Genomic DNA, 15,923 nt, shown 5'->3' on the forward strand with positions numbered 1-15,923 from the left:
GTCTTACAGCCACTGATATGCACGTGCTAATGACTGCTAGTGAGAATAAATTAGGAGAAGCAAAACCTTTTTAACCACTTCACAACTGAGGGGTTTTACCCCTTGACCACCAGAGCAATTTTCACCTTTCAGCGCTCCTTCCATTCATTTGTCTATCATTACTTATCACAATGAAATGAACGATATCTTGTTTTTTGTGCCACCAATTAGGCTTTCATTAGGTGGGACATTATGCCAAGAATTATTTTATTCTAAAATGTGTTTTAATGGGAAAATAGGAAAAAAGGTGGGAAATTTATAGTTTTTAAATAATGCATGCTACTGTAATTAAAACCCATGAAATTTGCCCTTTTGTCCTGGTTATATAACCGTTTAAATTATGTCCCTATCACAATGTTTGGAGCCAATATTTTAATTGGAAATAAAGGTGCATTTTTTTCAGTTTCGCGTCCATCCCTAATTACAAGCCCATAGTTTATAAAGCAACAGTGTTATACCCTCTTTACATAAATATTTAAAAAGTTCAGTCCCTAAGGTAACTATTTATGTATTTTTTTTTAATTTTTTTTTTTATTACAAAAAAAAAAATTGGGGAGTGTGGGAGGTAAGGAGTTAATTTTTTGCGTAAAACTCATTTATTTGTATGTGAAAAATTCTTTAGGGTGTAGTTTTACTATTTGGCCACAAGATGGCAACAGTAACTTTTTGTTTAATGCGACCTGCAAGCATCCTTCCGGACGCTTGCAGGAAGTACTAGGAGGCTGGGAACGTTTTATTTTCACAATAATTGCGCTGCTTATCGGAGAAGCAGCGGATCATTGCGGGGCTTAGATCAACGAACGGGAATGGATTTTCCCGTTCATTGATCTCCGGGCGAGCGGCCGGCGGCGTGTTTACGAGCGGGAGTGCGCGCTAGAGCGAGCGGGAGCGTGGAAAGTACGCATTTCTCCGTCCCTGGTGGTGAAAGGATGGAAAAAAGGATGAAGAAATGCTTACGCGTGGGGGTAAAGTAGTTAATATAGTTTGTAATCAATTGTTCATGTGCAACATGAATCTGACAACAAGTAGACTAGACCCCAACACCTGCATAAGAGTGCACTCCCCTCTTTCTTTCTTGGGAATATGCAGCAAGCACCACATTAGTGATTTTATACAAATCATTATATATTAGTAAAATCATCCCCATAGGGTTCCAAGATTCTAGCAGCGGTTTTATGCAAATCTTGACGCAAACGTGGAATCACCCTCATAGGGTTCCACTGTCGTATCGCTTTGACGATAAAAAGCCAGTGCACAAAAAGCTAGTGGCACCCAGCCCTAAGTGAGCATAACCTGTATAAGTATATAACTCTGGATCAAACAAAAGTGGAATAAAAAAAAAATGATTACACAAACAAACCAACAAAACACATTACCTGGGGAGGTGTCGGTGTTGAGGAAGTTCTTCCTCCTGACAATATTTCATCGGTCACGTCTTTACCCCCCTGATTTGGGTCTCTTATCCTGATCTAATGAATGAATAGCAGCATGAAGTTAGAACCAAAATGTATTTATTTTTTTTACAATTGTAGCATAAACATTTAAAAACAAAGAAGGTGACCACAAATAAGCAAATATCTCATCTGTCCCGTGAAAAGGGATGGATAAGAGCTTGTGTGCTTGCTGCTCTTTTCCCATCAAGTATTAAAGGGCTAGCTAATAATGCTAGCAATACAAAAGAGAAAAAGGAAAATTGCTACTGGGAGTCAGAGACAGCCACGGGGAGATCATGCTCTGTAAAAAAAAACACTTTAGACAAACTGCAGTCAGACCTCTGGATGCTAGCCAGATCTCAACACTCAAGCACAGGACAGCAATGCACAGAGGGCAGGAAGGCTACCAAAGAAAACGCACTAGACTTCACTGCTGCACTAAGCTAATCAAGCACTAGTACAGCAAGTTGCATCACAAGGCCAGACCATACACCTCCCATACATATACACATGCATTCATACCCAGATGCACTAACTGGTAGAGCATTAGAACAGAGCAACCCTGTCAGAAGAATCACATACTACAGAAAGCAGTTAAAATGAGAAATGCAACAGCATAAGCATAATGAAGATGGAAGAATTTTGAATTACTAGAAACTGAAAGTTCCAGATGAATGCAAGTATAAGGGAAGTAGAGATAGTAAGGTAAGATTTAGACTAAAGAGAGAACACAGTAACCTACTTGACGTGTGTGGACTAGAAGCATACTGCCAGACATCTGAATTACAGCCTCATTAGGCTTGCCTCAGATGCTATGGGGCGGTGTTCTACCTGAAATTAGTATACGTTTTGCTTGTAAATTCCCCAGACCTGAGCTGGTATTCTGAGGTCACTTTTATAAGACACTAGCTATGCTTTGCTCTGTTACACCCATGAATAATCTAAGTACAGCCGGAAGGAGAAACTCAGTGTCACCATTATGATTCCGCTGATCTGTCAGCTTTGTAAGTATCGGCAAACATTTAATGGATGCTGCCTGTAAACGCCTGTAGGTACAACCCCCCAACACTTAAATTGAACAGTGAGTGGGAGACCAGAGTATGAGCCAAGCCAGTAGCACCTCTGACTACCACTGAATGGCTATAGTTTGCTTTATACTTTCCGAAATCATACTTTTACAATACGTGTTACACATTCCCTATTACTAGGTATCCCCACTTGAAGGGGGGCTGCAATATGTAGGATCGTCTCACCATTGATTTTCACATGCAATCTAACAAAACAAAACAAAAAAAATTGTCCCTGCTATACTGAAAGCACAGTTGGCGTCATGACATGACTGTATCCGCCCAAACTTGCTCACATGCAAAATAACCTGAGCATTACTGACATTGCCTAGACCTGCTCACATGGAATAGAACAAGCCACATACAAAATGGGCAGTGCAAGTGGTTTTTCAACACTTGCGGAGCTGCTTTACAGCATTATTTAGAGATACTGGACACCATTCCCAGACTACGCTTTTAATAATGTGCAATGCTAGGAAAGGAAGTGCAAGGATGGATAATTAACAGAGCTGCTGTCTTCTACATTAAAACTTTACACATAATGAACATTCCACAATTTAGCTTACACCTTGCCTATATTGTCCTGCTGAAGCGCACTACTTAACAGGTTTATGTTTATTTCCTTACAGTATTCAAGTGTGGCTTGCACCTATTTTGTACAGTGCTACGGAAGATGATGCAGATATCGGCCCAAATTCTCCATCACACATGTATCTGGCAGCACCTTTGATATCCAACAGCTTTATGTCTGTCTGTTATTAAGTAATGTGCAGGAGAAACAGACTTCACAGAATTCCCATAAACAATGAAAGCAGCAACAAACACCGTACTTGTAAAGGTAAGCTGCAAATAACACAATTCTCCCTGAGAGGTAAAAAGTTGCTATCACAGCAATTTCAAAGTGCCAATTCACATTACAAATGCCTTAAAACCTAAATGATCAGTATGTACTGCTATATACTCAGCACCACATTGTGGACAGCTAGGACTACAAACTTTATCATGCAAAGGGCGTGACCACATGAATGAAACTGGAACTCAACTCCCTGAAAGCCTTTATGGAATGTTTCAGACAATTCTGGTGTGTGAGGTCGTGCATGCACATCGCACTTCTGTTTACAACACTTCAAGAATAAGACAATTACAAAAAGTGCTATATATGTGAGTTTTAAAGGAAACCTGAAGCAAGTGTTATATGGAGGCTGCCATATTTATTTCCTTTTAAACAATACCAGTTGCCTGGCTGCTGATCATTCTGGCATCAGCAGGGTCTTAATCACACACCTGAAACATGCATGCAGCTAATTTTGTCAGAAACATCTGATCTGCATGCTAGTTCAGGGTCTAGGGCTAAAAGTTTTAGAGGCTGGAGGATAAGCAGGGCAGGCAGGAATTTGTATTGTTTAAGGAAATATCCCTCTCACTTCACTTGTCCTAGTGTGGCCACTAGAGTGAGGCAGAGCAATGCATATGCGTGTGACAAACTCCAGGATTCTCTAATACAAGATACCAAGAAGGCCTTTTCAGGGAGACAGAAGGGACAGCCAAAAGACAAAAAGAAAAAGCAATATAAACACACTGGTAAAAACATTGTAACATTGTTAGGGTAAAAACCTACCGTTTTCCGTTCCCGCTTTGGTGGAATAGCCTGTGGTTGGTTAATCATAACCTGTGTCCCGGGCACCCCTGGGGGAAACTGTTGTTGGGCAGGATAATACGCTCCAGCTGAATGAAGGAAGACGGGATAAAACAGACTATTTTACCAAATGGTCCTATTTACTGGAAACAGACGGCATGCTCAGATCCACTACAGTGTTACTTAGATCACCACAATTCAAATATATAAAACAAACTTCATTATAAACAAACATCTTCTACACTGACCTTGCAATATGAACTGCTTCTGTATGATTAGTTACACATTCTCTGCTTCACTAAACCCGAAAACTTCCAATTGTAGCAGCTGAACTTACAGGATGACTGTGCTCTATGTATTCCCACTACCCCCACTTATACTTAGCTTCCCTGCTACATCCCAGCCACACTGAACTAAATATAGTCAATTCCTGATCATATAAACACCATGAAGGGGGAGGTGTCGAGAGCAGCTGGAAAGATCGCACAGTTACAGTACCTAGGACAAAGAGCAGCTAGCCCTTAAAACAGTAACCAAAACAACAAACTCTGTATAAAAGCCATAATAACAAGCCCTTCTTACAATTAGACATGAACAACTACACAATATTAATCCATGCATGTGCTCCCAATTAATTAATTAAAAAAAAAAAAAAACTTTGTAAAACTCACCATAAGTGCCATATTCTGTGGGACTGGCACTCGGAAAAAATCCAGGCGCTCCAGGCTGAACTGGATACTGTTGGGCTGACATGACGTAAGAACGACCCTGCAAGTAAAATTAAAGCTTAATGTATCAAAAGGCAATGAGAAAACTCTAACCTAAAACAGGTTAGTGCTACTCTCACCTGTCCGCCTTGTATGTAGTATCCTTGTGATGGGTAAGACAACTGGGAGGGAATCATCATAACCTGGGAGCTTGTAGGGTATACATGTGTAGGTGGGACTGCTCTAGCGGATGCCCCGGTTTGAACTCTTGCCGCGGTGTTAGCTGCTTGGGCCCTTGGGTAGAAGTGCTAAAGTGGCAGAAAGACAATTAGAAAAATACCTGATATAGATCCCCCATCCCCATTGTGCTCCTCAAACCACCTCATTCTGTCTGGAATAAGCAATATCAAAAACAGTGGAAGATAGAGCAGCTCAATATGGTATAAATATGAAATTGCTATTTATTTCAATTGCTGTAAACAATAGCTAAAAATGATTGCTGAATTTTGTTGCCACATTGCCCGACTTTTGCAAAGCAAGTGTGGGATATAATAATAATGAAGCAGCTGTGGCTGCACAATTCAGCAATTAGCCCGGCTAGATGTCCTTGCTTGTTAGGCAGATTGAACTGAGGTTGGGTGTGCCAGCTGCCAGGGCAGTGCCTGCAGTGGAGAGATCCACTGTCAGATGTGAGTTTTTTAAATTGTAGCCATTATGTACACACTGTACAGCTAATATTTTCACATTTCACACACAAACACCATGTTGAGCTACCCTATCTTTCTCGGTCTGTCTTTCTGTCACTGCGATTTACTGTATAGGCACATACTCTTGTTATGTGGTCATGGTATTAGACAGACATTACACTGATTATTCATTACTGGCTAGAATAAATAGATCCTTACAAGACAGATTAGAACATTTTTCTTTCCAAGTACCTGAGCTTAAGAAGGACCTGCTCAAACATTTACTACTGATGCTACATTGGCTTACTTAAAGGACAACTGAAGAGAGAGGTATATAGAGGCTGCCATGTTTATTTCCTTTTAAGCAATACCAGTTGCCTGGCAGCCCTGCTGACCCTCTGCCTCTAATACTTTTAGCCATAGACCTTGAACAAGCATGCAGCAGATCAGGTGTTTCTGACATTATTGTCAGATCAGACAGATTAGCTGCATGCTTGTTTCTGGTGTCATTTAGACACTTCTGCAGCCAAACAGACCAGCAGGGCTGCCAGGCAACTGGTATTGTTTAAAAGAAAATAAACATAGTCTTCTCACTTCAGTTGCCCTTTAAAGAAGCTCTGATGTACATGTGGGCAATATACAGTAAACTCACCATATGATGATAAAGTACTATGGTGATACCTGCAAAAACTAAGCCTGTGTTCTCACTTCAGCGGAAAATGCACATTTTTAACAGATTAAATAGGAGTCAGGGGCCTTTACACTAGTCACTCTGCAATGGATCTGGTGCGGTAAACGGACCGCATTCCTGTGCTATCTCCCGGACAGGCGGATGCATTTCCCATATAAAGCCTACGGTTGAAACTTATCTTCCCCAGACTCCAACAAGACCTCGGCGGACCATTGGAGCAGACGCTCCCGCTGGCCACATGTGGTCTGGCGGCAGATGGGAACAGTGCATCAATGTCCAGAGAATCCAAAGATTAAAGCCTGATACAATTTTCCATCTGACAGACGGATCTATTAGATAGATCTAATAAAAAAAATTGGATCGTGTGTAGACGTCCAAATTGTTGCAGATCAATTTTGCGATAGATTTTGCTTTGATAAGTACCCAAAATCTATTGCAAAATCTAACTCAATCCGATTGGACCGGTTAGAAATTATCTAATAGATCCAGCTAATAGATACGGTTTGACAGAAAATTGTACCGTGTAGTTGAGGCTTAAAGCAGATGTGATAAAGCTATGCAGAGGAGAATGAAGTAAGAAGCAGGCAATAAAAAGTCAAACATAACCAAAGTGAAATAATCTTGCTCTTTGAACTATTCACAATTGAGGAAAAAAGCAGCACTACATTTAAAGTAGATTACATTTTATTTCTTCTAAAACAAAATATCCCTATTACATCCAGATTCAGGAAAACTAAATATTTTCTGTATAAGTGGCTCTAGGAATATATGTGCTAAAAATATTAGGGCCGATTCATACTGAAAATCTAGTGTCATACTGAAAATCTAGTGACAAGACAAGAGTCACTCCTGAATTACTGTATGCAGTGCTTCTGGATTTGCAGACATACTGCAATCGTGGAAGAATTGCTGTCAGCGTAAAACAGCCCTTAGATGTTAAATAATAAGGGCAACCTGCCCACATTTACTGTTACTCTAAGGGCTCGTTTCCACTGTTGCGGCGCGGAATCGCCTGGATTCCACCGCGGACGAAATCGCATGCGGATGCGTTTTCGCATGGCAAGGAGCCAGGCGAATTCAACCATGTCACTGCCTGTGTAAAGCTCCATAGCTTTACATGCGAAATCGCGGGGAAATCCGCATGACAAAGCCGCATGCGATTTCCCTATTAAAAGCATTGCGGGCGATTCGCCCGCATTCCTGCCGCACGCGAAATCTGATTTCCCCCGCACGCCAAAACGCACAAGTGGAAACAATCCCATCCACTTGTATTGACTATGCGAATCCGCATGCGGTGCCTGCATGCGGATTCGCTATAGTGGAAACGAGCCCTCAGTCCAAGTAATGCGTGGTAGTAAAGTATTGTGAAGAGTTACCTGAATTGATCTGAATCCTGCCTGTTAGAAGCAGCAGCAGCAGAAAAAAAAAAGAAGCAGAGAGTGGAAGGAGACAAATGTGAAAAAAATACACAGAAGGGGAGTCAATTAAGGAAAGAAAAGTTGAAGAGTAGACACAGCAATGTTAAAACATCCCACCAGAGCAAAGACTCCTCATGTTAATAGAGCGCCAAGGAAAGGCCTGAACCACAGACACAACAAAGCTAGAATTGTCTCAGAACTAGCAAGTAAAAGGACAGACCACCACAAAACTAGCTTAGCTTCTCATTGCACCCCTTACAGTGCTGCTGTTCAGAACATACATCATGTGAGAAACTTCACACTGCTTATTTCAAATGATTATCATCAAATACAGAACCATGAAAGAAAATTGCTTATCTTGTAGGAACAAAAAACACTCCTATTAAGCTGAAGTATTCAGGAAGTTTATATGCACTTAATAGAACATTATTTACATCAATTATGCTTAAAAAAAGCAATGCTGCCCTAAATTCATAGATGCTCATCTCAGTGATATTCAGCTGCCTTTTTAGGCCCCGTTCACACTTGGGTTTTTGGGGAAAACTGACCGGATGTCCGGACCCGTACGGTTCCTATCCAGATCCGGTCCATTTGCATACGTTTTCAATCAGGTATGAATACGGCTGCCATCCGAATCCGTTTTTTTAAAGAGATATACACACTATATAAATTCCTGGGGTCTGGGAGGTCAGCAGAAGCTGCACCTGTAGAATCAGGTCCTCCGCTGTGTAGGGCCTCACCTCCACGTCCGACATACTGCCAAACAGCTCCAGCACAAAGTCCCTGCTGCTCCACTCCAGAAATGTGCCCATGTGCCCCCATCCAAAATGGCTGCTAGAAAACGCATAGGAAGTGGGGTAGAACGTCCGGTTTTTATAGCCAGTGTGTTCTGTGCTTTCCGTTTCCCATTGGTTTCTATTGCCGGACGGTGCAGTCAGGCTCCGGTCCGGGTGAGTCAGCCGGATGATCCGGACCTTAAAAATAGCGCATGTTGGAAAAGTGTCCGGAGTCCGGCCCGTACGGAACGGACGCATGTGTACGGTCGCATAGACTTCGCATTGCTACGCCGAACGTCCGTTCCGTTTGTACAGTATACGGTTCGGATCCGGCCCGGCGAATCCGGACAGTGAACGCTAATGTGAACCGGGCCTTACTGTAAATAGGCACTCTTCCCTTTACCCATCTAATCAGAGTAAGGAGTTGCGGCTTCATACTGACTGGGGAAGGAAAGCAGCAGGAGACCGCCAAGGAAACTTCTTGTATCTGGACAGGGCATGCTTGAGTACAGTGCGCATGCCCAGTAAATGAAATGAACTGTAGCAGAGTTATATATATAAAAAAAAAAAAAAAAAAAAAAAAAAAAAAAGCTGTGCATTAGCACATTCATTCTGCCAGGCATACGCGGATATTAAGGTGCCCATACACGCCAATTTTCCCATTCGATACCCTGCAGATTTGATCACTCTGGTCGAATCAGATGGAAATTTTTCATTCAAAATGTTCAATTAATTTTGCCCCCCTCCCCCCCCCAAAAAAATAATTAAAAGTTTGATCAGACAGGATAGGCCAATCAGGAGTGGGGCCGGATGACGGCCAATAGCATTCCACTGCAGTGAACAGTGCAATGCTGTGGTTCTATCAATTTTCAATAGATTCCAGACGGAACTTGTGGCCAGATGAAAGGGGACCCTGTACTGGAATGGAGGGCTGTAGAGGGATAGGAGAAGCCTCTAGACCGCCAAAAGGTTTCCAACTACAGGAGGTAAAAAAAAAACCTCAAACACGCGTGCGTGCGTACGTACACGAACGTACATGCGTTTGTGTGTGTGTACGTACGTGTGTAATGTAGAAAAGGTAAATGCTGCCAGAATGCATTTTCCTTATTATTGCTTAACATATAAAATAAACTTTACATTTCCTTATCAATTATTTTGTGGCGGATGATTTGGATGACATACCTGGCGCGGTTGCGATTGCGTATTCATCTGGTTGCTTTGAGTTGGACCAAATACCACAGGAGCTGTAGGGGCAGCAGAAAATGCTGACTGAAAACAGAAGCAATAGACCAGTTAGCATGTGCAGGGCACAGGAGGGTTCCATTCAGGCATATTAAAGCACTGGGTTCTTTTTTTTTTTTTTTTTTTTTTTTTTTACCAGTACTATTAGCACATGAGTGCCACATCCATGCTTCTCATTTATTATTTTGACTGCTGTTAGATGATAAATGACTACCATCTCTGGAAAATATTTTGCTGCTTCTCTGGTACATAAGCAACATAAGATAATTGGATTGTTGAATGCCTCCTGATGGGCATTATAGGTTTTATAAAATTGCATATGTATTTACATTTTCTAAGACACGCATGCCAATCATACTTTGTGCTAACTACAAACACTGTGGCTCATACATGAGTGTACCGCCCTAAAGACAGCTGATCTTTCTGCCCAATTTCATAATTTGATTGATTAACTGTACATGCCAAAATAACGTACACATATTCTCTTAAATTTGACAGGTTACTTACTGCCTCATCCTCTACCACCAATCTCCCTGCAGCTGCACAACCAGTGTCCTCTCTATAGCCACAGTGTGTCACCCTTCATGGCACGTACTCTACTGGTAGTGGGGTCACAAGATGCTGCAGTAACCATGGAGATAGGATGCTGTACGCGTGGTTGAAGGGAGATTGGCGCTGGAAGCTGAGAGCTGGGTGGGTAAGCGGTCATATACGCTATGCTCACAACTCTGCATAGAGAGGGAGGGAGATACTGAATCCCTGCGTCACCAGGCCAAATTAAAAATCCATAGGGGCTGGGCACAACCTGTGGGCCGTACGGGATCATGGGATTCTCTTTTACAGCGTTGCTAGGGCAGTGGTAGTAGCATATACAGATCAATCTAAAGTGTTGATGTACAGCATATTTAATGAACCTGGAAAACCAATTTAGAGTAAATTAAACATTGGCATGGATACCTGTTGGAGTCCAGGGGAAGGGGCTGTGGGGGGTCCAAGCGTCTGAGTAGTTTTGCTCATCTCATGTGCTCCTGCATAGGGTCCCCCACAAGGTCTAGAAAAACAAATTGAATCAGGTAGACGTCATGAGCTTACAGCCAATATATTCCATTTTCACACAAAACTCTTACAAATGCATGCATCACTGGAACTGCATTTGCTGCTGGGACTTGTACATCGTGTAGTAAGTGGAACTTTTAACAATAGCAGTTCCAACTACTGGAATGAATGAACTAAACAGATCAGATATAAATAAAATCATTCGCAGTGGGAGGGTCGAGTACTTAATAGGTTGCATGCAAGCTGTTACAGGAAACTAACATCCTCCTCTAGTGGTAGACAGGTCATGTGTATGCTCGGTGTGTATTCGACTCCACAAGTGGGGCTTGCGCTCTTTTGCAGGTAGGCACTTGCCTGTTTTTAAGTAGCGCTGTTCATTTCCTTGCTATATAAATAAAATCATAGCTCCCAACTGTCTCTTTTGGAGGGACAGTCCCTCTATGGAAGCTCCGTCCCTCTTTCCTCATTTGCCCCTCTTTCTGTGTAAATATATATATTTCTTTACTAAAAATGTGTTTGATTGACTCTAAACTTTATTCCCAGCCTTTAAATTGACATATTACTAATTTTAAAATGTGTAATATGAATATACCGGTATGTTAATATGAAGGAAAATGAACCAGGATACAAAGGACCAGTGTGGTTTGAATTATAAAACAATTTTTCCTTATGAAATCTTTATAGTATACGTGACTAGGGGTGTAATGGGGGCGTGATCAGGGGTGTGGCTTAAGTGTCCCTCTTTCTCATCTCAAAAAGTCTACACCATACAATTTTTGGTCCGATTCGATTCAATCCAACATGTCCGATCGGGATTCGATCGGACATGTCGGATTGAATCGAATCAATGAATCGAACAAAAAAAATGTATGGTGTAGATGGGGCTTATGGCCAGCTTTACTTCTAATGTACTGATTAAAGAGATAATGTTATCTGGTTGACTGTAGTGAACCAAATAGTTGAAATCTAGGAAAGATATGTGGCCTGAATCTGAACAGTAAACACTAACAACATATCCAATTCAAGTTTGGACACGGAAAATCAGAGCAACAGCCTCTTAAAAATGGATCTGAACTTTTGCACAGAACAGAAAGAAAACAGAGAAATGCACCCTGTACATATTTAGAGAGTTTAGCCTTTTTAATTCCCCCTCATTTGTGTCTAATCACAAGTTGTAATTTCATCTCTCCTGTGTCACGACTGCCACGGCAGAGATGGCAGATAAGCTGATTTGAAAGCACAGGCTGAAAACAATGTCTGCTTCCATGAATCAGGAAGTAGAAACAGTGCAGATTTATTGCAGGATTGTATTAGCTGTATCAAAGAATTGTTTTTTTGTTTAAGAGCTTATTCACAGTGGGACACTGCGTTGTAATGTGACGTTAAAGTCACAACGCAGCATTACAACTAAAAAAGAAAAGAAAAAAAAGAGTTGGTAACGCACATTAAGGCTGCATTACTGTTGCATACAGTAACGTATACAGGTAATGAAAATTATTCTTTCCTGTACCTAGTAACGTGTGCATTTAGAGGCATTTACCAGAACGCTACACGTTACAACACGACTAACGTCGCACTGTGAACGTTCCATAGGATTTGCATTGCGGTAAGCTGCGTTGTAACACTTTATTAATGCAGCTCCGCAACTTCCCACTGTGAATAAGCCCTCAAGGTTAATATACTGTTGTGTATCTTTTAGAGCAGATAGGACATTCTGAGTTCAGGTCTGCTTTAAAGGATACCCGAGGCGAAAATAAACTAACGAAATAAAACAATTGCATCTATCTTCCTTCTCTTAAAAAAATGACTTAAGATATTCCACAGTTTTATTGTATGTTTAAATCTACTTTTTAAGTTTTAACTGTTTTATTGTGTTTGCTCAGTGATACATTCATTGAAGTACGCCAGAGCTAAAAATCTATGAACTATTGACCCTTTTTATCTCTTTCCTGCTCTCAGAAGCCATTTTCTGCTAGGAAAGTGTTTTATAGTTGGAATTTCTTATCAGTGAGAGTCACACTGTAGTCACTTCCTGACTGAGTCAGGACTGAGTCAGCCACTTACATACCTGATATTTAATGCTTTCAGACAGAGAAAGAAAAAAAGGAACACAGTTATTTGTGTGCCAGGCACTGTACATACAGATGTCTATCTCATGTCACCCCGGGTATCCTTTAAAGGGAGCCTGACGCAAGAGTAATATGGAGGCTATTTATTTCCTTTCAAACAATACCAGTTGCCTGGATGTCCTGCTGATCCTTCTGGCATCAGCAGTGTCTGAATCACACACCTAAAACAAGCATGCAGCTAATCTTGCCAGATTTTTGTCAGCAACCTCAATTCTGCATGCTTGTTCAGGGCCTATGGCTAAAAGTATTGCAGGCAGTTGAACAGCAGGGCTGCCAAACCACTGATATTGTTTACATGCAAATTTGTCAGCCTCCATAACCTTCTTTCTTCAGGATCCCCAACTGAAGTGAGAGGGATATGGAGTCTGCCATTTTTATCTCCCTTCTAAGCAATACCAGTTGCCTGGCTATCCTGCTGATTCGCTGCCTCTATACTTTTAGCCATAGACTATTGTCAGATTTGACAAGATTAGCTGCATGCTTGTTTCTGGTGTTATTCAGACACTACTGCAGTCATACAGATCAGCAGGAAGTCAGGCAACTGGTATTTTTTAAAAGGAAATAAATATAGCCGCCTCCATATTTTTCTCACTTCAGTTGTCCTTCAATGCTGGGCCTACACGGCTCAATTTTGCCGCTCGATTACGCGCCCGATTATTTGGCCAGCTCAATTCTGCAGGCGATTCTCTTATCTTCCGCTCGTTTTTCTTATCTTTTCCTATTGTCCTCCATGCAGAATCGAGCGGCGAAACGATCGGGTCAAAGATCGGACATGTTGGAAATTGTCAAGCCATCCAAATGGCTCAGAATCGAGACGTGTATTCCCAGCATAAGACCCTTGGATCTGTATGCCCCATAGCTGGAGATATTTTATATTAGCTGTATCAGTGGCAAGAAGTGAGGAGAAACCTCTAGTGTAATTTAAGACAAAGGGTATTCAAATGCCTGAGGGTGCTGTGTGACTGGACAGCAGGTTAGATAATGCTGGGTTGCAAGAGAGGATTTACAGAGATGGGAGTGGTGATCAATGGGGAACCACAGATGTTAGAGGTGGATAGCTCCCATAGAAAGCTGGGAGGAAAGCCCAGATGAAAACCCTGAGGGACAAAACTGAGCTCTCTCAACAAAATGCAGGAAAAGGAAACGCAAAACAATACATTTTATTAGTTAACATGACAGAATACAACTGCAAGTTTCTGATCCAGCTAAGATATCTTCCTCAGACATAAGAGCAAAAGGGAAACAGGGCTGTGGAGTCAGAGTTGGAGCAATTTTAAGGCACCCGGAGTCGGAGTTTGAGTCGTTGATTTCATAAACTGAGGAGTCGGAGTCGGGTGATTTTTGTACAAAATCCACATCCCTGTTAAGTATTAGACTAAGGAGTCGGAGCCATTTTGGGCACCCGGAGTTGGAGTCGGAGTCGTGATTTCAAAAACTGAGGAGTCGGAGTTGGAGTTGTACCGACTCCACAGCCCTGAAGGGAAACACACATACTGCTCTCAAAGACGAGCGCTGTAATAACAGCACAGGAGATTTGGGCGCAGACGGCGCCACCATAGACAGTAATAGGAATTACAGCTATAGCGGCGCTCAGTGAGTAACTTCGGTGCCGTCAGAAGACTGGAGTTACTTTTAAAACACCGCAATTCGGTCTCCAGCAATAGCTGGAAGCCGAATTACCTCATTTCCAACCATCCATGTGGACCCAGAGGGGGATTAGTATTTAACGCCGCCAGGACTTGTGCATCAGTAGGATAAACCATATACCGGCTGTATCCTGCTCCCAAGTCTTCCGGCGGCGATTTCATATGTACATATGTATGCCTCAAAGACACAGAAAGAAAACTTTGTTCAACAATTGTGCTGCATACAAGACCGCTGTTAAGTGTGTGTATGGGGCTTCACTGTCTGCAGATCTTCTGTTACCTACTGCTAATGCAAAGAAAGGAAATTATGGACTATTGATTTCAGGTCTGTGCTATTGGACAACAGTTTTGCAATTGCATAAAAGCAGCCGATTTGGGGAAGGTGAGGGAGTGAGCTGAAGGAGTGAAGTCTCATACACAGTTTCAACTAAAACTAACCATTCACCCATTCTAATAGGTTTAATAGATTAGACAGATTCTATATAAACATCAAATCAGCAAAAATACAATAAATAAAATGATCAATATTAGACAATATTGACTGATATTTACTGGTGCAAAGTGGTAAGCCAAGTAAAGGTAAATGTCAGAAAGACAGTTTACCTGATGTATTACAAATTGTACAGTGCATGACTAGCCTTGGGTTCTCTGAAAATATATTTTATATACTTTTGGGTGCCTTTCCCAATAGTTCACAAGTGTCCGCTTACTCCTCGGTCACAACTTTTCATGTGGCAAAGCCATACTAGATGACACCAGCACATCGCTACCATGGACATATAAAAATAGGAGAGATGACATAATTCATGAGTAGCGTCTATAAGGTTGACTTGCTGTATACGTGCATAACCAGGCTACAGATCGGCAAGAAATTATTGCTATGGACTGGGGGTATATGGCACAGAGAATACCCCCTCTAGTATTGGGGCAACTCCCATTTATTACACTTACAAAACATGCCAACCACTGGGTGATGTTTGTTCAATACGAAATCAATGATAATAGCCAAATACATACAGGCAATACTTAAAAGTGAGAGAGAAATGGAGGCTACCAAATGTATTTCCTTTCAAACAATACCAGTTGCTACCTGGCAGCCCTACTGATCTCTCTGGTCAGTAGTGTCTGAACACAGCTAATCTAGTGACGATTTTTTGTCAGAAACATGATCTGACAAAAAGAATTACAGGCAGAGGATCAGCAGGCCAGCCAAGAAATATGCATCGTTTAATGCTAGGTACACACGATACAATTTTCTGATTTGCCTGCCAGATCAATTTTTTCCCAACATGTCCAATCATAATTTTGATCGATTTCCATAGAAGTGAACAGAAATTAAGATCGGACATGTTGGGGAAAAAAAACCACGATCTGGCAGGTAAAGCTAACAGAAAATT

The 15,923-nt window shown here is 41.6% G+C and overlaps 1 protein-coding gene across 5 annotated transcripts in view; it reads right to left on the bottom strand.

Moving 5' to 3' along the window:
• EIF4G1 (eukaryotic translation initiation factor 4 gamma 1) overlaps positions 1-15,923 on the bottom strand; it is a 110,849-nt gene that overhangs the window by 37,671 nt on the left and 57,255 nt on the right. For 4 of the 5 annotated variants that reach the window (XM_068281323.1, XM_068281325.1, XM_068281324.1 and 1 more), the window contains exons 2-8: positions 10,653-10,746; positions 9,636-9,722; positions 7,636-7,656; positions 5,023-5,190; positions 4,847-4,943; positions 4,158-4,264; positions 1,416-1,508 (exon numbers count right to left, since the gene is read on the bottom strand). In XM_068281323.1, coding sequence (XP_068137424.1) covers positions 1,416-1,508; positions 4,158-4,264; positions 4,847-4,943; positions 5,023-5,190; positions 7,636-7,656; positions 9,636-9,722; positions 10,653-10,712 — 633 coding nt within the window. In that variant the 5' untranslated portion in view covers positions 10,713-10,746. Of the gene's footprint in view, positions 1-1,415; positions 1,509-4,157; positions 4,265-4,846; positions 4,944-5,022; positions 5,191-7,635; positions 7,657-9,635; positions 9,723-10,652; positions 10,747-15,923 lie in introns of those variants that run through there. The other variant, XM_068281322.1, reaches the window with a different exon arrangement.

Source organism: Hyperolius riggenbachi, chromosome 4 (assembly GCF_040937935.1).
Source record: "Hyperolius riggenbachi isolate aHypRig1 chromosome 4, aHypRig1.pri, whole genome shotgun sequence".
NCBI classification, from domain to species: Eukaryota; Metazoa; Chordata; class Amphibia; order Anura; family Hyperoliidae; genus Hyperolius; species Hyperolius riggenbachi.